Below are 24202 nucleotides of genomic sequence, written 5' to 3'. Positions count from 1 at the left end.
GTACAGGAGTAATACAAACTCCTGTAGCTGATCTCTGCTTCCCCGTTTACCCCCCAAGTCCCCCAATTTCCTGCAGCCATCAGCCCCTTACCTGCTTTTGCAGACAAGAACCTGGAGCAGAGGCTGAAGGAGATAGATGAAGAGTGCAAGAGGAAGGAGAGCCGAAGGGTAGACCTGGAGCTGAGCCTGGTAGAGGTGAAGGAGAACCTGAAGAAGGCAGAGTCTGGTCCTGTGACGCTGGGCACCACTGTGGACACCACGCACTTGGAGAATACAGCTCCCCGGGTAGGTTTCAAAGGCAGTATTTCACTGGAAAACAACCGGGTTGTGACTGTAGAGCTTTTCTACAAGATAGTGCTGAAAAAGGCTACGCTCTCTCTCCCTAGAATGAAGTAAGACATCATGATTTCTATTATTTTTGTTGCAGACTCAAACAAAACCTGCCAGTCCAGCAACTAGTGCAGAGAGCTCACCAGTCAACTCAGCAACGGCTCTGAAAAACAGGCCTTTATCTGTCATGGTGACAGGGAAGGGGACAGTCCTACAGAAAGCTAAGGTAACGTCTTGGCAGCAAGGCAGCCCAGCAGGGATGGCTGTGGTCAGGTTGGGGATTTGGGAAGCATGCTGACCCATGCCTCACAGCAGCCTGATTTTCCTCTGGTCTTTTCACCCAAGTTTGTTCTGACTGTGATTTAAATTAATCACTGTAACTGGAGCTGAGCCACACTGCTTGTGTTGGCAGCAATTGGAGTAAGCGAGTGGTTTACTCTCACTGGAACTGTGCTGATATACATTTGAGGTTTAATTAGGAAGCAATGTGACAGTCTGCTCCTGTCCCAAGCAATATAGCTGATATCTCATGGGGTTTCAGACTGCACCAGTGGCTGGAAACAGCAGTCCGACATGAACAGGAGCAGCTTCAGTTTGTCCACTGTTCCATATGGAGTTCTCCTTACTATGTTCTATCTTTGTAACAAGAGAAAGACATTAGCTGAGCTTTTCTTTGCCTCTCCTTTAAATGTTGCACACTATCTCCATCCTGCTCGCGTGCAACAATGCCTCTGCTGTCTGGAATGGGAAGTCTCTAATGAAAGTAGAACTCTCTGACCTGCCAGGTAGCCAAAACCACTTGTTAAACAGATGTACAGGCTGCTCCTGAGCTTACTAAAGCTACCGCAGCTTGCCAGTTTACCATTTTGACTAATTCACCTTTGTTCTTTGGCAGGAATGGGAGAAAAAAGGCGCGAGTTAGAAGTACATTTTTCAGAGATGGACTAAAGACTGGAACTGCCCACGCATAGAAAAGGGGATTCGAACACCAGTAGGTGGATGTTGGGTGTGCAATACAACCCACACCAAGCACCTCCTCTGCCTCACGCCACCTGCTTGGATGCAGCAGTGGAATCAGCAGCTGCTGCTACCACTTATCCCAAACAATCTTGCTCTTTCCAGACAAGTCCCATCACATAGCTAAAACAATAACAACCGGTGGCAATCCTTGCGTCAGATTCCTAACCCAGTTACTGTAAACAAGAATGTTACTGTACATAGGGGTGTTCTGTGTATTTCTACTCTGAAGGTTTATTGACAAGTTATTAAGGTTTCTATATTAGTGACAGTAGTGAGTTCAGGACAGTCCTCTGCTATTCTTCGTACCCCCATGGTTTTCAACCTGTCATAGCAAATTGCAGCCAGCTAAAGACTCACCTGCCTTGCTGCTGGCTGTCTCTCAGCTGCAGATCATCCAGATGCCCAGGTCTGACTGATCAGCAATACACAGATGAGAACCACACAGGCACCTGTCCAGCAGGAAGGACCATTCCCAGCATTGCTAACTGTACACACACATGCAGCAAGGATTTTCAGTGATCAATTGCATCATGCACAGGCTTAATGCTACCAGCCTGTGGGTTGATTTGCCAGAATGTGAAGGACGATGCCTGCTCACCTTCTCATGCTGTGTTACGGACTGGTGGAACCAAGGGCTCTGGGCAAAAATGATCTCCCAAGCAGTCATTAAAAGTTCTTGAGGATCTTGATCTCCTTCACCTGAGGAGTTTGTTCTGAAAAAGAATAATCATAGTTGAAGGCTTGTTAATGATGTACCAAAGTTCCAGGCCTGCTTACCCTGCTGGATGAGGATGCTGGATATGATGCCCTTTCTGACAGGAGATAAAGGTATCTCTGTGCTCCTGCCCTGGCACTCAGCACCACATTGCTGATGCTCTCTGGTCCCTGTGGAGCTGCAGCACAGCCCATAGCAGCAGCTGTACATTGCTAAACACTGTGGGAAAGAGCCCCTTTGCGTGGGTTCAGGTGGGTGCTGGACCTGCTCTCCTCCCTGTCTCTGGATGGCTACTAGCTGTCCTGGTGCTATCACCCTTATTTCTAAATCATTAAAACTTAACATAGTCTTTGGATGCTGTATCCTTGCAAAGCTCATCCCTCTGCTCCGTGGCCAAGCTGTTGAATGAGAGAGATCGCGTGCCTGGAACTGCTAGAACTTAGAGACATTACAATTCAAAGAGAGGCACAGAGAAATCCATCCACCTTCCTTGGAGAGGAAGTTTCCTCTCCAAAGCACAGGGAGGTCATGGACACCAAGAAGCTTTTGTTTTGCCCCATCCTAAGCTGGCAGGAGCTCCTGTTCACACCCTAAGCACACACACAGCTCTCCCCCTACACCCTGCTGTCTGCCAGAGCTTGTCCACAGCTCTTTCACAGCTGTACCCAGCCAACATGGATGAGAGCAGCTGTGCTTTCTGCCCTGTTGGCTCTGCTGGGTGGTAAACACATTTCCCAGCCAAGAATTGTTAAGTAATGTCTCTGCGTCCCCGTTGTTTTCTTAACTCAAAGCATTTCCTTTGTTCTAACTGTGACCTATAAAGTGGCGCTTTAGAGGGTTTTATAATAAAATGTTGAATATATTATGTTGCCAGTGTATTCGCTTTTAGTGAGGCTTGTCCCTGATCTGCTTCCTAGTACCTTTCATGCACTTCAAACAACCGACATTATGAAGTTCCTTAGCTAGGCCATCCAAAAGGACTAAGTCTTAAACAAATAATTCAGTATTCTAGAGTGACAGCAATGGAAATGAAAAACCTTTCTGGCAGCTAACCTACTGAAAGTAGCAAGATCCCTGGTAGCTTGCACAAATAATACAAAATAGGCTCCTGCCAGTAGCTCAAATAGCAAAATGAATCAATAGAGAGAAAATGTGTGAGAAGTCCCTCACCTTCTGCTTGCCACCAGGTTGCAACTGTGTGCAGTGCTTGGTGCCTGCTTCCATCACTGACAGGAAAAGGACGAAGGGGTTTAGCTGGAAAGGAAGGAAAAGGGTTAGGAGAGAATAAGATCTGCACGTTTGCTGCAGGCTGAAGAAGACAGCTGGCCTTAAGGAGAGCTCATGTGACATTTCCTAGTCACAGCAGGCATAATTTTGCTTGTGTTGTACAGGGTGAAGGGAAGGTAAGACCTAAGGGGGTGAAATTCATGGCACTTACCTAAATCCCAGTTCCTTGCAGGAGAAATAGGCTCTCCCCTGCAGTCAGCACCTGGCCCATGACCAGTGAAGGTTCCTGCAGGAGTCCTACAGATTAAGAGGAATTCACAGCTCTGTTAGCAGCTGCCCTGATACCCAGTGACATGCTGGCCTTGCCCATGGGCTCTGTGCCCTGCTAACCCAGACAGGATTAGTGCTGGCTCACAGGGACCCCTGCATGGCTTTCCAGGCTCAAGCATCCCACAGCCTTCAGGGCATGAGCTCCCTTCAAACACATTCTCATTAAACATTTCTGATGGAATTCAAAGCAAATCTGCAGGGATGCATTTAATAAGGAGTTATGTCAGAGCCCCGAGCCACTTACCCTTTTTTAATTAAGATTTGCAGGAGAAAGGGCCAAGAAATTAGCCAAGAACAACTCCAACAACTGCTCAGCCACGTCCTGCTGTGCTGTGGGATCAGTGCACATCCAGCATTCCCCAACCCATGTTACCAGGTTGGCTGTTCCCTCTCCTCCCGCTGCCCTGACACCTCCTTACCTCGCAAAGTGCTTCGCCCCCTATGAGCAGGGCCACTGGGCTGTGCTGATGGGTTTGTGCTCTCCTTTGGTAAAGCCCTGCAGAAAGGGAGGACTGCAAACGGAGCAGTGAGGGGGAGAAGTCATGATCTTGGACTCAGCACACAGCAGGGGATGCACAGAGAGATTGGGAAGAGGCTCCTGTGCAGCTCAGCTGGAATTCAGCCACCTCCACAAACACAAACCATGGCTTCTGAGGTTACCTGTGAACCTGGTATCACTTGTTCTCCCTTCAGATAACATTTATACAGCAGAGACAGTGCTTACGCAGCGCTGCCTATATGAATGATCTTGGTAGAATCATTTCTCTTTCTACCAAAACATCAGCCCTTCCTCCAGCTAAGCTTGTTTTGCTGGAGACCATGTACTGAAAAGAGGAAATTCTTGCTTCTCCTACAAGATGTAATAGCACTATATTGTCATGGGGCCAGCTTTCAGTCTCAGGAGAGCCTCATACAATTGTCCTTCTGACAATGAGCCAGCAGAAAAATTTGTCTCTCTTTTTATGTATCTGATATTACTATTCAGACCACGACATCTGAGTGAGGAGGTTTTTCTCCTCCTCTGAACAGCAGGTGCTACTCTCACTGGGACTGGCAGCCACTGCTTACATCCCTGCTTAGGGCTGCCCTGGCTGTGCCCAGGGGATGGATGCCATGGGAAAAGCAGCAGAGAACAACATGACAGTGTGACTTACCACTCTCAGAAGCACAGTTCATAGCCTTATGGGCAAACTGACCTGGTGATCCAGTGCTGGAGGATACAAGCATAAGGCCAAACTGTCTCCAGGGACGCAAATATTATCAGAGCCTGGCAGAGGTTGAGCTCTGGCTGCAGAGGCTGCTGCTATGCTGGGGATCAGGTCAGCTTGAAACACCAAGGGGAGGCAGAATCACACAGCAACGGCTTTGGGGTCACACAATCCACTGAATGTTTTGCAAAACCAACCATTTTCAAACCTTAATGAAACAGGCAGCTACAAAATGTCTAGAAGACAAACCTTATTATTAGACTGGCCCTAATAAACTCAGAGAAAAAAGCAGCACAGATAACTTAAGAACAGAGGCTCATAACCATTTCTTCTTCCTCTTACCTGTCAGCTGCGTGCAGCACAACATGCACTCCATCACTTGCTGCTTAACCTGCTCACCAGGGACTGTATTTGATTTCATTCTGCAGTTTTTGCACTGAAAGTATCACTTCTGGCCAAGATCAAGTACCAGCTTAGAAAGACAACCAAATCTTCAGGATGAGACAAAAGCTAACATCAAGATGACAGCTGGCTCAGAGTCTGACCCAGCCTGTTCAACACTTCCTTAAAAACCCCTATGCTCTGGGAACCAGAGCTGCCATCTCCATAATCCGCCATCAGTGGGAGCTCCAGAATTGCTCAGATGTCTACATGTTTTCAGACTAACTCAAAGACCTCTCCAGAAGTCTGTTAAAAATATAACAATTACACATAAAAATGCCAAAAATAAATACTTAATATCAAATATTTACTTGATTCCAAAAGAAAGAGCACTGGAAAGCCCAGTTTGTGCAGTGCAGGAACTGGGAATGGCCCAGTCACTCAACCAAGGGCAGCAGTATCTTCTTGGGTCAGAACTGGAGCTCAGCACTTCTGGGTCAGCATCTCAGGACCTTTTCAGGTGCTGGTGGTCTCCAGAGAAGTGCTGAAAACTGCCTGGAATCTGCTGCACATGGGAGTCTGTAGGGAGAACTGGAGATCTTGGAGAATCTCCTCAGGGAACTCCTGTGGTAGAGGAAGAGAAACAAATGTGGGGTAAGCACTCTAGGAACATGCTCAGTCCCTTACAGCCCAGCAAACACCTTCTGGGGCTGATGTCTAACATCTCACAGACATTTGAAGCCACAAGAAGGGTTTCTTCTAGCAGGGCCCAGGGAAAGGGAAACAGAACGGAGGGGAGGACTACCAAAATTATTAGACCTTCTCAATCTTTAACTCGCTTAGTGAATGTGTAAAACAGTGCAGCTCAGCATCCCAAACATCTCTACTCTCCCTGTGATTCATGCCCCCTCAGCTCCAAGCCCCAGCCACCAAACAGCTGCCAGGGAACTACAGCCAGCTCTCTGCTAAGGAAGAGCTGGAGGTTTGGGATGGGTGTAGTGGGGCAGGGTAGGTGCTGCAGCTGTCATCCCCTGAGCCTTACTGCTCTCACAGTGGGGTCCTTCCCAGCCGTGACATTCACACCAGTAGCTTCCCGGCCTGAGGATGCACACGCCCTGGTTCATGCATGGGTTGGGTTTGCACAGGTTCACAGGGCTTTTTGCTTCTGCAACAAACACAGACAGAACAAGTGGGGTCAGGCACATCGATGGAGTATTAATTGTTAAATGCACAACCATTAGCAATGCTTCAGAGAACAGTGACAGCAATTTAATAACCCAAACTCCAGAAAATGTTGTCTGGGAAAAGGAGAACACGAAACACATAAATTTGGCAGAGGGTGTAAGCCTGCATCAAACTCTTCTGTGTTTAACCTACGGAAGAGAAAGGCTGGCTTTGATAAAGTTCTTAATTCCAAAATGGAGCATCTTCAGAGCTGTGTGCTGAACACACAAGCACCTCTAAGCCCCCAGGTCCAGACATTGCCAGTGCAGAGCAAGACAAACACCCCAAGCAGTTTACAACCCCAAATACCACTGGAGTTCAAACCCTGCTGTGCTCTGAAGAAGAGCTGAGTTTATATGTGAGAGAAGCAAGAACAAGAAATCATTCACAAACAAGTGGAAAAAACAAAAGAAATATTTCAGGGCTTTTTTTTTTTCTTGGAGATTAGAGAGAAAAGCCCACAACCACAGCCTAAGCTGTTATTAGCTCTGTTCTTTTGAAGTACGTAACAGATTTCCCAGCCCCCTTAAGAGAGCAGAGCTCAGCTGTCATCAGGGCTGGCAGGGCTCCATGCTGTGAATGCACTGGGCTAAGTAGCAGCATCCCAGAGGAATTTGCTTCCAGCCTTCTGGCACCTCTGCAGCAGAGCTGGGAAGGGTGTGAAATTCCTTCACTGAAGCACTGAGTGGTGTAGTCTGGACCTGCAGCCTTGCCCTTTGCTCCACAGTAGGAAAAAACAGACAGAATAAGGTGGGAGAAGGAAAGAATTCAAACTCAACCCCCTATCCATCAGAATGCTTACTACACGTTATAGCACAGAATAGCCATTCTCCCCATGTAGGTGTGCTGATACACATCAATGCTCAAACACATACCTAAGATTGGCAGCGATCTGCTTACTGAGATCTGAACAATTTCAGTCTTCAGTTCCTGCTGACGTTATGTGGACTCAAACAACCCTTTTGTCACAGATCCCAGATGGGGTTCTGCCTCACAACCTACCCCCAAGGAATGTCTCCACATTTAGCACTGTTGGCAGAGCCACCACAGCACAGTCAGAGGGACCTCAGAGCCACACAGTCAGAGCCACACACATCTTTCGTGTCCTTCCTGCTGCCCAGAGAGCCTTCCTGGTCTCTGCTCTGCAGAACATGTGCCCACTGTGTGTGACCCAGGGGTCTCTGCTGGGGGAAGCACACTGGTCTGCCCAGACTCCATCACCCTGCACTCAAGCCGACCATTAACACTGCATCACCCTAAAAAAGCATCTTCCACTTCACCCCACAGTGACCCCAGGAGGCTGTATTTTCATTACACAGATATTACATATAGTTATTGCTTTGGATCTTTTCTCCCAGAGCCCAGGACATTTTTCCTGGCCTCTTTTCAGCCATGCCTCAGAACACAATACTCCAGGTGTCCAGAGGCAGAGGCTGTTTTTCACATGCTTTTATCACGAGTCATATATATTTATTTTTTTTTAGTCCTTTCACAGACAGTGCTTCTGTTATTAAGCCTTGGACTTGGAGCAGAAGACTGAATGAAGGGCTTATCTTTCCATCAACCTCAGCCCCAGCCTATATGTACAAATAGTGATTACCTGCACACGAAATGAAAGCAACAATTCAGTCTCAGGAAATGATATGTTATTACCCAAAATCACTGAACCTTGCTGTCTCTTCCCCTTCAACCATGGCCCTGTGGTTAATTTCATGGTACAGTAGACTGTTTTGACCACAACACAGCTGAGAATACCATCGCAGTAGATGCAGACTGAAAAGCTCCAGGTAGAAACTGCCTGCAGAAGCCTGCCAGGAGACAGGCTGCTCTGCCCACAGAGACAGCTCCAAACCCCAAGAGACACAGCATGCCAATACATTAGGACAACCTTTGATTGTGCTGTTAATCACAGCATTGCTCTAATTGCTTCTTCACTTGATCTTACATAGGGGTTAAAACACCAGACCACAAAGAAAGATGTTAGACTATGAATGTGAAACAAGGTGGATCAGCTGGAGCAGCAAGGAACTAGAAACATTTCTCCACCACTAATGCCTAAAAACCCAGGTTGCTTTCCTTCCTGAAAAGCTCATTTCAATCAAACAGAAGCACTCACGCTCAGTACATCAGTGTTTCAAACTTGACTTCAGAGTTCATTTTTTCCCAGCTGGGGACCGGTCCTCAAGATGTGAAATTGTGAAGAAAGTACACTTTTTTTTTTTTTTTTGCACAGACAATTTTTTACATGAATATTTGAAAATTATACCCTCCTGAATGCCTCAGAGCCAAGGGTTTTAGTCCTGCAAACAAAATTAAGCAGAAGTTGTCTGAAGATCTCAATTTATCAGCATGCAAGCTTCAAAACCAGACAGATCTTGATTTAGGATTAAATGCTGTGCAATGCCAACAAAATCTTAAGTGTCTCAGAGTGGGATACTGAGGAAGAACACGTGCACAAAGCTGTTGAATGAGACAGCAGAGAACTCACTGAAGGACCAACACTAGTGGCTGCAGAAATGCATGCCCTTCAGTCTCAGCTACACCACAGAGCTTACAGCAGTGCACAGCAAATTCTACAGATTTAAAGCAGTGTCAAAAAAAAAAGAGCAATTTTTTTTTTTCCAGTGAAGGCAGAACATAGACAGGGATGGAAAGAGCAGTCACATGAAGCCTGATCTCACCATCTCCAGTGAATCTTGGTAAAGCTGCCTCCTATTCCCATTAGGATTGCTTTGGACAACCACCAGATCTCAATATCAAGGTCTCCCCACAGTTAAGTGGAAGTGACAACAAGCTCACTCATTAACATATCATAAAGCCTATGATAACAAGGGCTACAGAAGAAAGTTCCCCCATGCTTGTTTTACAGTTTACCACAAACTGCTGGCAGCATCATGAATAGCAAGTTTGGGACGTTCTCACCTTCACAGATTCTTTCAGTGATGAGGTCTTGGTAATGCTGCAGGTCTTCATAGAAGTACATGCACACCAGGTAACTGGGAGACCCAGCAACCCTCAGCAGTGTGTCCCTCTCTGCATGCCCAATGACAACCACAAACACTGTGACACCATTGTCTCTCAGCTGCTGAGCTGGGGCAGCTGCATCCTCCATGCCACCTACATTTGTGAGCACCATTGGTGACCACTGGTGTCACCTTGCTGACACCAGGCCTTGATCCCTTCTGCACTGTCCTCATGTCACCGTGAATGTGGAGTAAGGCACTGCTGGCAGAGGCAACGTCCCCAAGGAAAGGCATCTGGTTGATGGCTTGGAGGAGAGCTGAATTGTTTGTGTGGGTGTCCAATGCGAACAGTGTGAGCTCTGCTGCCATAGACCACAAGGGCAATTTGGGTGACATCCCAATTGATGGTGAAGTGCAAGAGCTGGTCCTGACAAAGTCCCTCAGCTGCAGAAAATTCACCAGGCCAACTGAGGCATCCACTGCAAACACCAAATCAAGAGACTGCACCTGGCAGCCTGGATAAAAGTGTGCAAACACTGTATTTTTCAGTATATAGGTGTATTCAAAAAAAAAAAAAAAAAAAAAAAAGCAGTGGGAATAAATTGCAGGCCACTTTCATTACTGCTGACTACTGACTGTGAAGGGTGATACAGCATTTGTTGATGTTAAAAGCTCACTGATTGTAAGAGCACCGATGGAAGCTTAGTGCCTCACCTGTGACTGACACAAGCAAAACAAGGACATTCATCCTTCTGTCTTTCTCTACACCCCAATGGAGGTCAGAAGACCTATTGGTTTGACAAACTTCTCCTGCATCCCTTATATCACTTTCTTACCTTCAGGATTGTTCACACTGCAAATTCTTCTCTGCAGCTCTGGGATCCTGTTGAACAAATCCTGGGGATCTGAGTAGACGATGGTCTGCTTTGGGTTGCCAGTCACTTCAGCCAGCTCTACCCTCACAAAGCTGCTGCCTACACCGATCAACAAGAGATCTCTGTCCCTTGCATACTTGGCAGCTTCTGCCACTGGGTCTTGGGACTTGGAGTCAGTGAGCAAGACCACCACACGCGGAAGGTCATTCAGCACATCTGCAAAGACTGGGGTGCTCCTAAAACCATGCTGTGCAATGTACCGCAGGGCTCTGCCCGTCAGGGTTCCTCCCCCGCTGAAATTCAAAGCATCAATGCTCTTCATGAGACCGAACACATCCTTGTGTTGTCCCACTTCAATGGGTATCCTGACGTTGGTATCGTACTGAGCCACCCCCACGTTTGCAGGTGAGTCCCAGCCTATTGCTGCTTGAAGGAACCTCTTGAGGAACGCCTTGTAACGCAGGAATCCCTCCAGTGTGACCCCTGCTGAGCTGTCCATCAGGAAAAGGAGATCCACACCACACTCAAGGCTCAGCTTTGGCGCTGAAAAGAGAGACAGCAGTTTGTTGCACGAATGGCAGAAATAAGCATGCTGAGCGCCTCTGCTGGTGCCTGCTGGAAGCTTGGTGGTGTAGAAAGGTCTGTTGTGTCCAGCAACCTAAATGGTTTGCCAGATATGGCTTGAGCTGCAGAGCAGCTCTGCCAAGAGTAATTTTGTTTTGAGTGGGTGCCACACAAGCCTCTAAAGACTTACAGTGAACTCCCCAAATCGGGAGTCCCTCCTGGGCCCATGTGTGCAGGGACAAACATTTCTATGTCCGTCCCAGTTTTTCTGTTTTCCTACTCGTGTTCTACCTACGTTTAAGGTAGTCGTACCAGGGTGACGTTATCAGTATTGGTGAGACCCAGTCACTAGGCTTGATTCAGTCATATTAAAATGGCATAAGAGAAAACTCAGCTGATCCCCTGGAGTGCAGCCCAAAGGCTGCAGCCTAAGTCCAGCCATTCCTATGGCCATGCCACGGGCACTTACCAAGGCAAGACACAGTTGAGAAGGAAGGAGGGAGAAGTCATGTTGACACCTACCACAGTGTATGCCTCCTCCATATCCCACAGGGCACAGGCAGTGGTACTTGTCCAGTCCCTCTGGGACACACGTACCCCCATTCTGGCACGGCTGGGAGTCACAAGGATCTAAATGGAACCAAAGAAGAAGATGATGTAAAGTCAGCAGGGAGTGTGCATCTTCCCATCCTGTGACAACACAAACACAACCGTTTGGCCCTTTTTCCACAGAAACTTCAGCCCATCTTCCTGCAGCATGAACTGATGCAGGGCCATGTGCATCTTCACACAGGTGGAACAGCTGGCAGGAGTGAAGACAGCAAAGCAGACTGTAACCTCACTGCTTTTGCTTTGCAATAATGCCAGTGAATTTACATCCGTGTAAAGATGTTCTTCACTATGTTCTTCTCTGCCCACATCTCCAGTCAAGGTCTCTCTGAATGGCAGTGCAGTCCTCAAGTGTATATGCCACTCCACCCAATTAGGTATCAATAAACTTGCTGAATGTACTCTGTGCCTTCATCCAGGTCACTGATGAGTATGTTGAATGAGACTGGATTCAGTATAGAGCCCTGGGGGACACCACTAGCTACTAGCCTCCAACCTGACTCAGTGCCTCAAACTCTCACTCAGAACAAAAGTTTTAGAAGTGAGGGTAAAAATTACCTCTTTGTTACCTTCTCTGCTTTGTAAACAGAATTCAAAAGAGATAATAGTCCTACCTGTACATGTGGTTCGGAAGCATCTGGATGGGTGTTTTACTGAGACTCTTTTCAATCTGAAATGCGAAGTTTATTATTGAACAAGAGAATAAAACCTATTGTAGCTTTAAAGATTAACAAGAGAACTTCAAGGCTATTACTTTGTTTTCAATTGAACAAATTTTCCTTTGAAAAGGCAATTTTTCAAAACAAATATTTTGAAGGAAAACATCTATTCTAAGTGGAATAGCAAAACTAAAACACTTCATTTTATCAAGTCTGCTCTTTTGCTTTTGAACTCTACTGTAACACTGATAGAGTTCAAAAAGCATTTGGACAATGCTCTCAAACATATGGTTTGATTTTTGGGTGATCCTGTTTGGAGTCAGAATTTGGACTCGATGATCCTTTTAAGTTCCTTCCAATTCAGGATAGTCTATGCTTCCACCATTCTAGAATTAAGGACTATAGACATATCTTTAAGGCTTCAAATGATTTCTTTTTTTAAGTTGCTATGAAGATATGTTAACTTTTTTGTTCTAAATTGGAATGAAAATTTTATAGCAGTGTGAATTTCTTATTCAACATTAATTCAGGCATCTAGCTTATCCAGCTGCAACAGGAACCAGAAAAACAAGGTTTAGACTGGGAAACCTCAGCCCTTAACTATGCTTTTCCCCATAGGATTTTTCAACTCACTCCATTGTTTCCTTAATCTAAGAAGACATGACTTTTGGACTCAATGATCTTAGAGGTCATTTCAACCTAACTGATTCTATGAAATAAAGGCCTTTAGCACAAGTGTGTACATTGAAGAAATGCCATATTGAAAAAGTCTTCATCCCAGGAAAGCCATGGTCAGATGTGGGTGTCAGACTCACCTGTAAAAAGGGCACAGTGAAGCATGCACTGCATTCTCCTGCTTTGAGCCTTTCCAGCAGACATAGCTTCCAGCCAGTTCTTTCTTAGTCTCCAGAGTTCTGCGTTCACAAGGGAAGGATTCAACTTTGCAACCTGTAGCAAAGAGCAAATCAAATTGGGGCCAACTGCCTAAAACTACAGAGTCTGTGTAGGCATGGAGCACCACTTTGAAGCAAATTCACCCATCAAAAGTGCCTCTGTGAGACCCCAGAACAGAAATTCTCTGTGGTCAATTTCAGTATATTCCATCTTCGAGGTACACACTCTTCTGCCACCTTTGCTCTGTTACACAACTGGCACTGCTGAGTTCAGCAGCACTTTTCAGCTCCTCTGGTTCCTTCATTATTCACACATTTGATTTGCTTTTACCTATGGACCACTCTAGTCTCCACATGGCTGTCTCTTCCATCTCTTGTGAGCCCCTGCCTGACTTACCACACAGCCAAGTCTAAAAGATTTAGCACAGCTGTGTGCCTATGCAAGAAGTGGCTCTATGCTCTATGTACCATGAAATGTTATCAAAAATGATCTGTGAAATGACAGAATCTCTAGAAGGAATAATCCCTCTGTTACCCAGGACATGAGCAAGGAGCAACATTCCCATTTTATGAGGTGAATGCCACAGAAAGACGTAGGATCCTGCAACCTACAGCTGTCTGGAGAGGCATCTGACATGTCTGCTCACCAAAAACAGGTGATCTCAAAGTGATTGATCCTCAATGTGACTGCTCCAAGACACAGACCTCAAACACCCTGGCTCTAGGCACCATTTCTGACACCACCTCATCTTTCCTCGCTCAGTGACACAAACAGAGTTCAAAGTAGAGGTGTAAGGAGGGGCCAGGACTGGGGTTACCTGGTGTGGTGACGCTGCAGATGGAGCTGCTCAGGGCACTGTACAGACCATTGGCCGCATCACTGACATCGCCGGCAAAGAGCACGTGTTGCTCCGTGGGCTCACTGGCCAGAGCATGCAGCTCCTCCCACCTGCAGAGGAGAGGGTTCAGCCACTGGTATAACCAGACCCTACATCACCCCCAGAGAATTGAGTACAAAACAAACCCCACACTTGGCATTGGGGAACCAGGCCTTCATTTCCAAATGTTTCCTACCTTGGAAACTTGATTCCCGCTGCAAAAACTGTTGTCCCTCTCTCCTTCACCTGCATGGCAGGCATTGCAGTACTGCCCTGGGACTTCCCATCTGAAATGATGATCAGGATCTTGGGGACAGTCAAGTTCCTGCCACCAGGGAATCCCTTATGGAGAATGTATTTCAGAGCCCGACCAGTTTCTGTGCTGCCACCTCTAAAGACAAGGGAGATAACATTGGAAAACCAGAAATCAAACCTCTTCTATTGCTATTGAATTTTCCTTTCGATTTTCAAAATTTCCATCCTCTAGTAGCAAGGAACTTTGCATATTTTTGTCTGTTGCCACACAGGGCATCCAGAGATATGCCTAATGCTGCCACTTTTGTCATCTTTCCATAGGTCCTACCCATCTATCCTTGCATCTCTCCTCTTCAATCCAGAGCTGTCTCCAGAAGACTTAGCACAGTAGAGCACTCCTGCAATCAGAGCAGGAACCAGACCTATAGGATACTTGAATTATTTCCAGCTGCGATAGATGCCTCAATTGCTTCTGTTTTTCCATCTGAAAGTCCTTTAAGAGCTGTTTGGAGACACTGTTTAACAATAACCTCTTAGATTCCAGTCAGAAACATAGCACAGCTGGACAGAACACGGAAAACTTCTGAGATGTTGGTGTTTGTTTTCTCCTGATGCATAGGAGAGCTCTACACTCTTGTTATATGTCATCCCTTTCCCTCCAGTGGATCTTCTGCAGTTCTGAGACCAAGACCTACAGCAGGAGAGCTATGCACTGCAGACTGTGACCAAGAGCCTGCAGTCCAGCAGCGTGCAGGAAGTCCATGCTTTTTTCTCCTTTGCTAATCTAAGGGTTAACTTATCCATCCTGTAGGAAAGCTTCTGAAAATACAAATGCTGAAAGCTTCTTAGCACGTCCCCAGAAACTCAGAAGGAACGAATACAAGGCATGTTTTCTTCAGGGGTTTACCAGTACCCCCTTAGCAAAGTAAGCACAAAGAAAAGCCACCTGGCGCTCCAGCTGTCTACACCACCACTAAACCCAACTGAAAGCACCTCGTTGTATACAGCAGAGCTGGTATGACAGAGAAGCTGAATCAGCCACTGACATTCACACAGGCTGCACGCAGCACTTCTCATTCTGAAGATGGGATCATGTGAAACAGGCACGGGGTCATTTTAAACACAATGAGTTTTCCTCTTCAGCTCACTTGTGCCCTGTGATAAACCATTTTCTCCCTCTTGCCTGGCCCCACAAAAGCAGTTTGTGGATGCATGCCAGCCATTTCAATATTTTGGCAGACCTTGATTTCAGCCCAGGAGAAGGGAATGTTTCTGGGTAGGAAGTAATTAGCTCAATAATTGTTGATCCTCACAGTAACAAAGCACCAAGACTCAGGTGCCAAGGGACAACATTCCAGCAGTGATACAAATCAACTTGGTAAAATGGGCTGTTGCTAAGTGCTGAGGAATGGCAAACCTCAAGCCTTGCAGCTGGGTAGTAACTCCCAAGCAAAGCAACCTTAAATGCCACTTCAGAAAACAAGGTACAGCTTGCCAAAGAATCCTTTCTTTTTTTCCCCTAAAGGTGCTATTTCATTGCTATTGTGCTCTGTTGCTATAGAGGACAATAAGAAGGGGACTGCTATGCATACACAAGAGAAAATACAAGATGTGCCTGTCTTTATAGGCTGCACTTTTACACTAGCATTACTTGATAGCAAGCTCTGTGGGGCACAGACTGTTCTTTGCTTACAAGACTTAACTTGAAAAGACTGTTTCAGATGCCTACTCAAGGGTGAGCTCCATGTTCCACATACCATTAAATGTCATAAAAATGATACACGAAATGACAGTCTCTAGCAGGAATATACACAACCAAAACAACAAAGACTTACTTCAAAACAAACAAACAAACAAAAAACTATGGGTAACCTAACAGGGACCTCAGAGAGGAGGCAGAGGATGGCTCTTAGAATCATAAAATCCTTAGAGTTGGAAGAAAGTTGGAGAGAGTTGGAGTCCAACTCCCCTGCAAGTGAACAGGGACACCTACAGCTTGATCAAGTGCTTAGAACCTGATCTAGCCTGACCTTGAACGTCTCCAGGGATGGGGCATCCACCACCTCTCTGGGCAAAGACAGGCAGGAGAAAGTCTCGCCTTTCTTGGTAGTTCTCCACTGGCACAACACAAGAGCTCTGTAGTATGCTGCCCCTGACTGGACTTGCAATATCAGACAAAGCCCATCTCTCTAGGAACACACTCCAGACCTGCTGATAACTAAGCTGCTAGATGAGAGGAGACATTTCCAGCTGTCATCTAATTCCGCCCAAGAAGCTGTGCTATAAATCTCTTCCTGTGACAGCCTTAAAGGGTTGCTTTTATTTCTAGCCAGAGCAAGCAAGGGGAGCCAAAACAAAAGTGTCACCAGCCTCTTGGAGGCACCTCCTCCAACGGTGCTGAGACACTCACTCTCCCATTTCCTTTCTGAACATTCTTCTTTTGCTTTACTATCTAGATGCTTGTTCTAGAAAAGCATGTGATCATGCCCAAGCTCATAGAATCATAGAATGGCTTGTGTTGGAAGGGACCTCAAGGATCACCAATCTCCAGCCCCCCAAGTTCCTGCTTTTCTGTCTACTCTCTGATTTTCACAGAGACTTTCTAACCCGATACCTGCCAGGCCATTTCAATTCAAAATTCATTCTGCTCTCCACCATCTCAAAGCATGCTCAGTGACTGTGTGCTCATGGTATGTCCACATCAGCCTTTTTCCTGACCAGATGTCAGCAACTGTCAGATGCTTCAGTGATAAGTGCAGTGCACGAGGGAAACAGCGCACAGTTTGGTGACAACATCTTGATGGACACAGCAAACCGTGCCTTCTGGAGCACCAAGGATTAGAAAAAGTTAATAAAGGGTCTCCATCCATCAAAGCTTATTATGCTTGCTTTCTTTTTGATTTGCATTTGGAGTTTCACTGGCTTTTGGCACAGTGGATGAAGACCTTAAAGACACACCCAATAAGGACTTTTTGAAGCCAAAGTTGATGCGGACTTCATCTGCTACTTTTCCTCAGAAAGACCACTAAAGTTTCTCTACTGTGACCGAACTTGCATGAAACAAATTTATAAGAGATTTTGCTTCTGAGATCACTGCCGAATTACTGCACCAGGAGCAGGGGGTGAGGCTGGGAAATGCCTTGCTGGCCAAAGGCTCATCAGAAGCACATCAGGAAGGCTCTCAACCAAGACACCAAACACCCTGCTTCTGCAGAAGCCAACTGGGATCTGTCTGTAACTATTTTATCTACTTTGAAATGTCAGGCTTTCATTTAAACTAGATGAAATGGCCAAGCGCAAGGTCATTATTTCTGTTTGATCTGTCAGTATCCATCTGTTGTCATCAAGAAATTTCACTGCCAGGCACTGAACACTGCTGTTCTTTCTCTGCTCTCACAGACCTTTAAGCCACAGCCAAGGAAGGGAAATGCGTCTTGCTTTCTGCTAAGTTTTCTCTGTAACGTTACACAAGATTTGATAAGCTTATCAAAAGTAGTGCAACAAAACCCAGCTGACTGATCTTGTCTGGAAGTCAGAACTGATCAGTTTGCTTGCAGTATGCTGAGAGCAGCAGACATCCCTGAGAAATGCCCAGCCAACCTGCAGCACTAGTGCAGATCGACAAAAGAAGGAGCAGGCACCTGCAGGCTGCATCGACACTCCTTTCATCAGAACAAGAGTTATTTGGGGTAGATGTCAGATCCTTATTAAATCCAAAAATACTACTCAGAGATTAAAAGTTTGGATTTTGAGAGCCTCTGAGAGTTTCTGGGCTTCTTGCTCTATTTCCTGAGGTCATGGGAACACATCCAAGTCTTAACATTCAGAAAGAAAAAGGCTTCTGTCTGAAAACCAGATCCTCTTGAATTCAGCAGGCACACATGCACAGATTTCAAGGGACCAGCAATTCATCACTACCTCCAAGGACAAAGGAAATTGTAATCACCAGAAATGCAAGCTGCACACTGTCCTGTCAATGCTTAGATGGATGGGAAGACAATGCTTGCTGTTGCTTCTATAAGCTATGGCTGTGAGTATGTGAGCACATCCCTGCAGCAGCCCTGCAAACGATGGCAGGGCACTCCAACCCAGCACCTCCTGCCTGAGGAAGGACATAACCCACTGCCCAGCATAGAAACACTCCTCTATTTACCACCTTACAGAGGGACGTTGAAAGCCTTCATCCCTATCAGCCTTCAGTGACAAAGACAGACCATGCATCACGGATCACAGACACTGGACATTCATCCCCTTTCCTGAGTGCATCACACTGATATACACACAGCTGAGGTGCCAACATCTACACTTCAGTAAATTCTCAGTGCAGAAATCATTCATAGCCCAGAAAAAGAGAAGACCTTCAGAATAAGCTGACCTGAACACCGTCCTCTTGATCATCTCTTTCACTTCTTGTTTGGTTAGGTAGGAATCCAGTGAGAACTCAAGGTGGGGAGATGAACTAAACTGTACCATTCCTACGCGGACCTAAAAGGAAAGGTTAGAGTATGAAAGAAAGGTGTCTGTGTGGGTGTCACTCTTCTGAACAATTTACAGATTGGAGAACACTAAATCCTTCCACAACAAACACTGTTTTACATGCCAAACTCCTGGCACTCTAAATGAACTTCAGAAAAGGGCACATTAATATTACAGATTACAAACAAGGCAAAAAAAGCTCAGCTGCAAACAACATGGGAGCCTCTGCTATAGCTGCAGGCAGCTCAAGATCCGTATTTATCCTCTCAGAGCAGCTCAGAGCCTCAAAAACATAGTAAGTTTATAAGTAACACCTTTTATACCAAACCAATTAGACACTGTGGGGGCAGCGTTTCCATTACTAACAGCAGCTCCTTCTTGCATTGAGCACAGCAGGCAATTATTTTTCCATTGCCTGCCCTAAAACCATTCACTATAGTTGAAAATGCCCGAAAACATAAACGGGCAAAAACATTTATATTGCCCAGAATATCGCACTGAAGCCTTAGAAGAAGTGGAATGTGACATCTTCAAAGCTAAAAGGGCTACTGATTTTCAGTCCTATTTAACAGAAAGACTAGGAAAAGTATAGTATTTGAGAAAGCAGCCCCCAGAATCTGCAAATATTGCAGGGATGAAACAACAGGGCATCTGACCAAGACCTGCTGTTACCCATGTAGCTGCTAGGCTGAATTTTGCCATTTCACTCAGTAAGTTTCCACTGGCCTTCTCACACTTCATCAAGCTGCTTAAAAGCAAAAGGAATCATTCCCAACACTCACCCTGCCTGGATGGATGTCCAGGGCATCACAGAGCTTGTCTGCAAAGTGCTTCGATCTTTCAAAGCCGCCTCTGCCAACGCTGTAGGAGCCATCCAAGAGGAAAAGGATATCAACAGAAGCTGAGCACCACATCACTAGGAGAGAACAAGATACACGTTTGGGTCACAGGTGACTGCAGAAGGTGGGTGGGCAGATGTTGTAGAAAACAATGGAAAAAAAAAGAAAAAGGAAAAGAAATAAAATCACCTGAATTTGTCTCACCTTCTAGAAGCAAATGGAAAAAATGCAGACAGTTGGTCCTGCAGAGCACACACTGGAACAGTTCCACACTCCCAGCCCAAGCCCTGCGTGCTCCCCCCTTCCTGTTCTGTTCAGTGCTCACAGTTCACAAGACTTTCCCCTGAGATTTCAGATTCCAAGCATGGCACTGTGAGCCCAAGCAAAGCAACCGAGCCAGCAGCTCTGATAAGTGGACGTAGAGAGACCACAAGCACAGAGGGAGCCCCATCCTCAGCCTGAGGCACAAGAGAGAATTGCGAGGCACTCACAGGGTGCACCACATCCCGCTGAGCCAGATGTGCTTCATCTACAGCACACTTCCCAAAGCACACTCTGGTTTTCTAAACAAACTCTCAGAGCAATTGCAAGGCACTGAAGAGATGTCTCTCTACTCATTAACCCACCTCTCCTTGTGTCACCCCTGCTTGCAGAAACACGCCAGCAGAGCTTGTTGGCAGCCTGCCCACTCCGTAGAGACCTTTTCAAGGCACTGACATAGAATTCAGAAGGTAGAGGACTTGCTTTATAAAAACAAACTTACATTGGCCAGCAGCTGAGATCTTGCCAATCGTCTCCCGGTCAGCATGGATTTCCTGCATGCCCGATGCCAACCAAACTGTGGGACCAATCAGATAATCACCCATCAACACTAGAAGCTGCCTTTAAAAAGATAATGAGAGGACTCCAAGAATGAGAGCTCGGGCAGGTTTGGAGATCACAATCGGAGGCACATACACACCATGCAGCTGCAACTGGAGACATCTATGAACTTTGAGTATCAAAATAATCAGCTTTTGTTTGGAACAGACTCCCCACATACCAGTCTGTCACATGTTTGAAAAGCTATTTCTCCAGGTATTGCTTTTTCCCCTCATTTCAGAGCTTTACCCAAACTCTCCTAGTTCAGCTCATCCCTCCCACAAAGAACTCCATTTGGAAGTAGGGAAACGTTTGCCACAGAAACCCCTGATGCAAAAAGATGGCTTTCAATACCTTGGGGAAGCAGGAAAGCACAGAGGGACTCGAATGGCAAGAGATTCATGGTGACAAATCTGAAATAAAGAAAAAAAGGGAAGGAACCCAATTAACCCAATTCCTAAAGTAGGTTTCTTCACCTACAGCTAACATCTCTTTGCTGGCTGCCTCACGTGAGGAGTTCTGAAACACGTGCTCAGGGCAAAAGCAATGGGGAGAAGGGTAGGAAATAGGGGGAAAAGCATCCAAATAGAAGGAGTGAGAGAAGAGAAAGTTCCTCCTGTGTGCTCATCCCACAGCAGAGAAAGCAGCTTTGCAAGGAAGGAAGGACTGCCCATCCCCAACAACACCCAGCCACAGGCTCTTCCAGCCTTCTATTTTCTGAGGACTGGCTTTCTCTGGAGATGCTTTTATGTGTAAACATCCAGAAAGGTCAACTTTCTGCTCGTTTTGTTCCTTCAAAGTCAGAAAGGCTGCTGTTGCTTTGTTGGTGGACTGCAGCAGCACTCCCAAGCAGGCCCAGATTTAGATTCAGAGGCCTTGGCTTTCCATTTGCAATACATATATTTATTTTTTCTCCAGATGAAGAGGGCTGTGTGTATTCTCTAGAGCATTCTGGCACCCACCCCAGCCTCCTGGTCATGGCCCAGGCTTCATGGCCTGCAGCTTCCAGTTCCCAGTGTTTCACAAGCATCACCTGGCCAAATTAACAGACCTCAGGTTTGCTCAAGTGAAGGGAGGCAAACACAAACCACAACTTCATCGAGGCAGCCCCTGTGCCCCTCAGTCACTCCAGCATGTGCCCAGGAGGGAAGGTCATGCTACTGCCATGCCCCCAGGACAGCTTTTTAGGAGCTAATCCCAGAGCAGACAACACCAAAGGAATGGCAAGCCTCCACCTGCAGCCAGAGGGGACAGCTGTGGGAGATCTGGGGGTTGTTTTCAACCAAAGCAGTGAGGACTTGAAAAGTTTCTTTGGTTTCCAAAGTAAGGCACTGGTTGGAACACATACAGTTCAGGATGCTTCATCTCCTCAGTGGGCAGCTAAGAGGTAGGTGGGACACAACTATGGGGAGCCCCAGGCACCCACTCTGCCCTGGCTGGGGATAGCTAAGGGGGGAACAGCAGCCAGAATTGCAGGAAGGAGAAAGAGGATGAGGAAACATTTAACTACTGCTCAAATACACACCAAAACATCACTCTACAGCTTCCAATGATGTTTTTCTACAAGCGAGAAACAAGATTAAAATTGTCATAAAATGCTCTACAAAACCAGCTACTTTATCCAGAACACCCGGCTTTGCATCAAGTAACAGCTTCAATGGGTTTTTCTCCTGCCCAGAGAAAGTGCATTCCATTAACATCTCTTCTTGATCCTCTGCTGGCATCCCAGGGAGCCAGAGCCCACCTGAGCAGTCCAGGCACAGAGCGCTTGCTTCCAGCAGTGGGTAGTGAGTGTGAATATAGGAGGAAATGCTCTGTGGCTGGGGAGAAGGGAACCTGTGTGAACCTGGGGTCCTGACATAAATCAGCCCAGCATAAGGTAAAGAAAGATACAAATATAACTACACCAAGGTCATGAAAAAACAGAATACGTGGTGGTGTACCAAGCTGGGAGCTAATTCAAGGCAATGGGCACAGGTGTGAATCCTACAATCATCCCCTGCAGCTCTGAACAGCTGCAGCTGGTGCCCACTCTGCACGTCCCAGGCAGGAGCAGCCACAGCTGAGGCAGATCAGTGACTGATGGACCTGCATCATGGGCAGGTGCAAGCAGTTCCCTAAGCAGGTGGGTGAGGATCAGCACCATGTGCCTCAGCAAACCTTCCTCTTGGGGAAAGAGCTCTGCTTTGTTCTTCCCCATACACCCAAAACTGAAAGAGACAAACCGTAGCTTTTCAAGCCTTAAAATTGTATTGACTACCTACAGCGCAGGCTGGACTGCTGTCATCTCCTTTCCTCAACTCAGCTCTCAGGATGTAGAATCATTAGGGTTAAAAAGACTTTAAGATCATGTAGTCCAACCATCAATCCATCCCCACTGACCATATCTCACATCTCTGTGTTTCCTGAACACTGCAGGAACAGTGACTCCCCCACCTCCCTGGGCAGCCCGTGCCAATTGTCTCAATGCTCTTGTGAGTAATTTTTCCCTATTATCCAACCTGAACCTCTTGTCCCATGGCTGTGAGACGGATCGTCTCCACCTCAGCACACCGTGCCCAGATGTCCTCACTCCTTGTTCAACCCCTCTAACAGAGCAACACACAGTGAGGAGCCCTGTGAGCTGCAGGGCCAGCCTTTGCTATGGCACCCCTCGTGCAGATGCACACAGGCTGCTACCTGCACTGCAGGACGAAGCCTTCCTAAAGGAGCCTCACAATGCAGGCATCTTCCACGGTTAATTTTTCTACAGAACCAGAATAGGATCAGGAGATTTTTTTTCTTGTTTCACTCAGCCATCGTGCCACGCCAGGGAAAGCCCCATTGCACAAAGCCGAAGGCTGAAAGCATTCTCAGCTCTTTGCCTAGGCACACTACAGACATCGCTTCAGGTCCTCCAGTCTCTGTGGAGCCTCAATAAAGTCGTCTTTGCGTCTTCTGCAGACAGTCTTAACTCAAGACGCGAGGCACAGCCCGTCTGGGAGCTGCCCCGGCACGCTCAGCACCTCTCCCCTACCGCACCCCGCAGAAACGACTCAGCCGAGAGCAGCACAGCAGGGCTAGGTCTGGCTGTCTGCTGCTCCACAAACACAGGACTTCGGGGCGATGCTCCCCCCATCCCTCATCCCCCAACTAACGCCCGGCTGCGGTTCCCCAGCGCTGCCCGTGCGCGGCCCCTCGGCTCCACGCCCGCCTCCCCGTAACCCATCCCCGGACCGGGGCTCACCGGCGGCGCTTCCACGCTGGGCTCTGCGCGACCCACAGCGGCTCCGCGGGGAGGAGGAGGAGCCGGGAGCGGAGCCCTGCCTCTGCCCGGACCGCCCCGCAGGTTGTGGTGGGATACAGCTGTGCGGCTGATCGGCGCTGTGCTCGCAGCCTTCTTTTAGAGCAGGGAGGAAGGTGGTCTTTAAATACTCTGAGGATGTCATCTAAAAAGTGGGGATTGAGGGGCGTTGTACCCTTATGCTGCATGGTGAGGGCACACCTGGAGGGTTTAGGGCCACTGCCACTGATACTCTTCTACATAAAAGTACTTCAATGGTAGTTTCTATCACAGCATTTATATTATACAGTGGGTGTATCACCTAGATGTGTGTAACGCAAGGGAGAGCACAGCATTGACAGCAGAACAGCAAGGGAGCAGCTGCAATAGAGAAACATCAAATCAAATCATTAATGGATTGCCATATCCCAGAAGAGGACTTCTCTATTAGTGTGAAAAAACTGGCAAGGTAGAAACCAAGAAGGCAGCCTTTAATGATGCTGTCTAACTTTACACAGACATAAAATTAAGTCGAAAGACTATAAGGCTAAAATAGAGTTGTTTAAGTAAAATCAATGACAGAACCACAGAATGGCCAGCGTTGGAAGGGACCTCAAGGATCATGAATCTCCA

At 46.9% G+C, this 24202-nt stretch overlaps 2 protein-coding genes and 1 pseudogene across 12 annotated transcripts in view; 1 reads left to right on the top strand and 2 right to left on the bottom strand.

The window, feature by feature from the left end:
• The window catches only part of AFAP1L2 (actin filament associated protein 1 like 2), a 55543-nt gene extending 52614 nt beyond the window's left edge, over positions 1 to 2929 (top strand). For 6 of the 10 annotated variants that reach the window (XM_090145531.1, XM_090145533.1, XM_090145532.1 and 3 more), the window contains 3 exons: positions 104 to 285; positions 428 to 556; positions 1226 to 2928. In XM_090145531.1, the coding sequence (XP_090001657.1) occupies positions 104 to 285; positions 428 to 556; positions 1226 to 1252 (338 nt within the window). In that variant the 3' untranslated portion in view covers positions 1253 to 2928. Of the gene's footprint in view, positions 1 to 103; positions 286 to 427; positions 557 to 1225 lie in introns of all 10 variants that reach the window. The other 4 variants (XM_031597443.2, XM_090145527.1, XM_090145526.1 and 1 more) reach the window with 2 other exon arrangements.
• A 2632-nt stretch (positions 2930 to 5561) lies between these two features.
• On the bottom strand, positions 5562 to 23673 carry LOC116231608 (von Willebrand factor A domain-containing protein 2). 2 transcript variants are annotated; one of them, XM_090145524.1, is made up of 13 exons: positions 23534 to 23673; positions 20662 to 20720; positions 20210 to 20284; positions 19390 to 19523; positions 18507 to 18616; positions 14073 to 14267; positions 13817 to 13947; positions 12921 to 13053; positions 12061 to 12116; positions 11360 to 11467; positions 10235 to 10816; positions 6254 to 6376; positions 5562 to 5835 (listed from the first exon to the last, which is right to left on the bottom strand). In XM_090145524.1, exons 2-13 carry the CDS (start codon positions 20708 to 20710, stop codon positions 5825 to 5827), a joined length of 1707 nt encoding a protein of 568 aa, XP_090001650.1. In that variant the 5' UTR covers positions 20711 to 20720; positions 23534 to 23673; the 3' UTR covers positions 5562 to 5824. The 2 variants fall into 2 exon arrangements, with proteins under 2 accessions (XP_090001650.1, XP_090001651.1); XM_090145525.1 differs by having other exon boundaries at positions 6263 to 6376.
• On the bottom strand, positions 9137 to 10146 carry LOC149917101 (von Willebrand factor A domain-containing protein 2 pseudogene; annotated as a pseudogene).
• Positions 23674 to 24202: the final 529 nt, after the last annotated feature.

Source organism: Phasianus colchicus, chromosome 8 (genome assembly GCF_987193195.1).
Source record: "Phasianus colchicus chromosome 8, bPhaCol1.hap1.1, whole genome shotgun sequence".
Lineage (NCBI taxonomy): Eukaryota > Metazoa > Chordata > Aves > Galliformes > Phasianidae > Phasianus > Phasianus colchicus.
This window is presented reverse-complemented; position numbering and strand designations above follow the sequence as displayed.

Bases quoted from the DNA above. Each gene is read 5' to 3' on its own strand.
- LOC116231608 (XM_090145524.1), bottom strand. From the start codon at position 20,710: ATGAATCTCTTGCCATTCGAGTCCCTCTGTGCTTTCCTGCTTCCCCAA. The intron at 20,285-20,661 runs GTATTGAAAGCC...TTGGTCCCACAG, and splicing joins TGCTTTCCTGCTTCCCCAAG to TTTGGTTGGCATCGGGCATG. The intron at 11,468-12,060 runs GTAGGACTATTA...GGTTCCATTTAG, and splicing joins CTTCCGAACCACATGTACAG to ATCCTTGTGACTCCCAGCCG.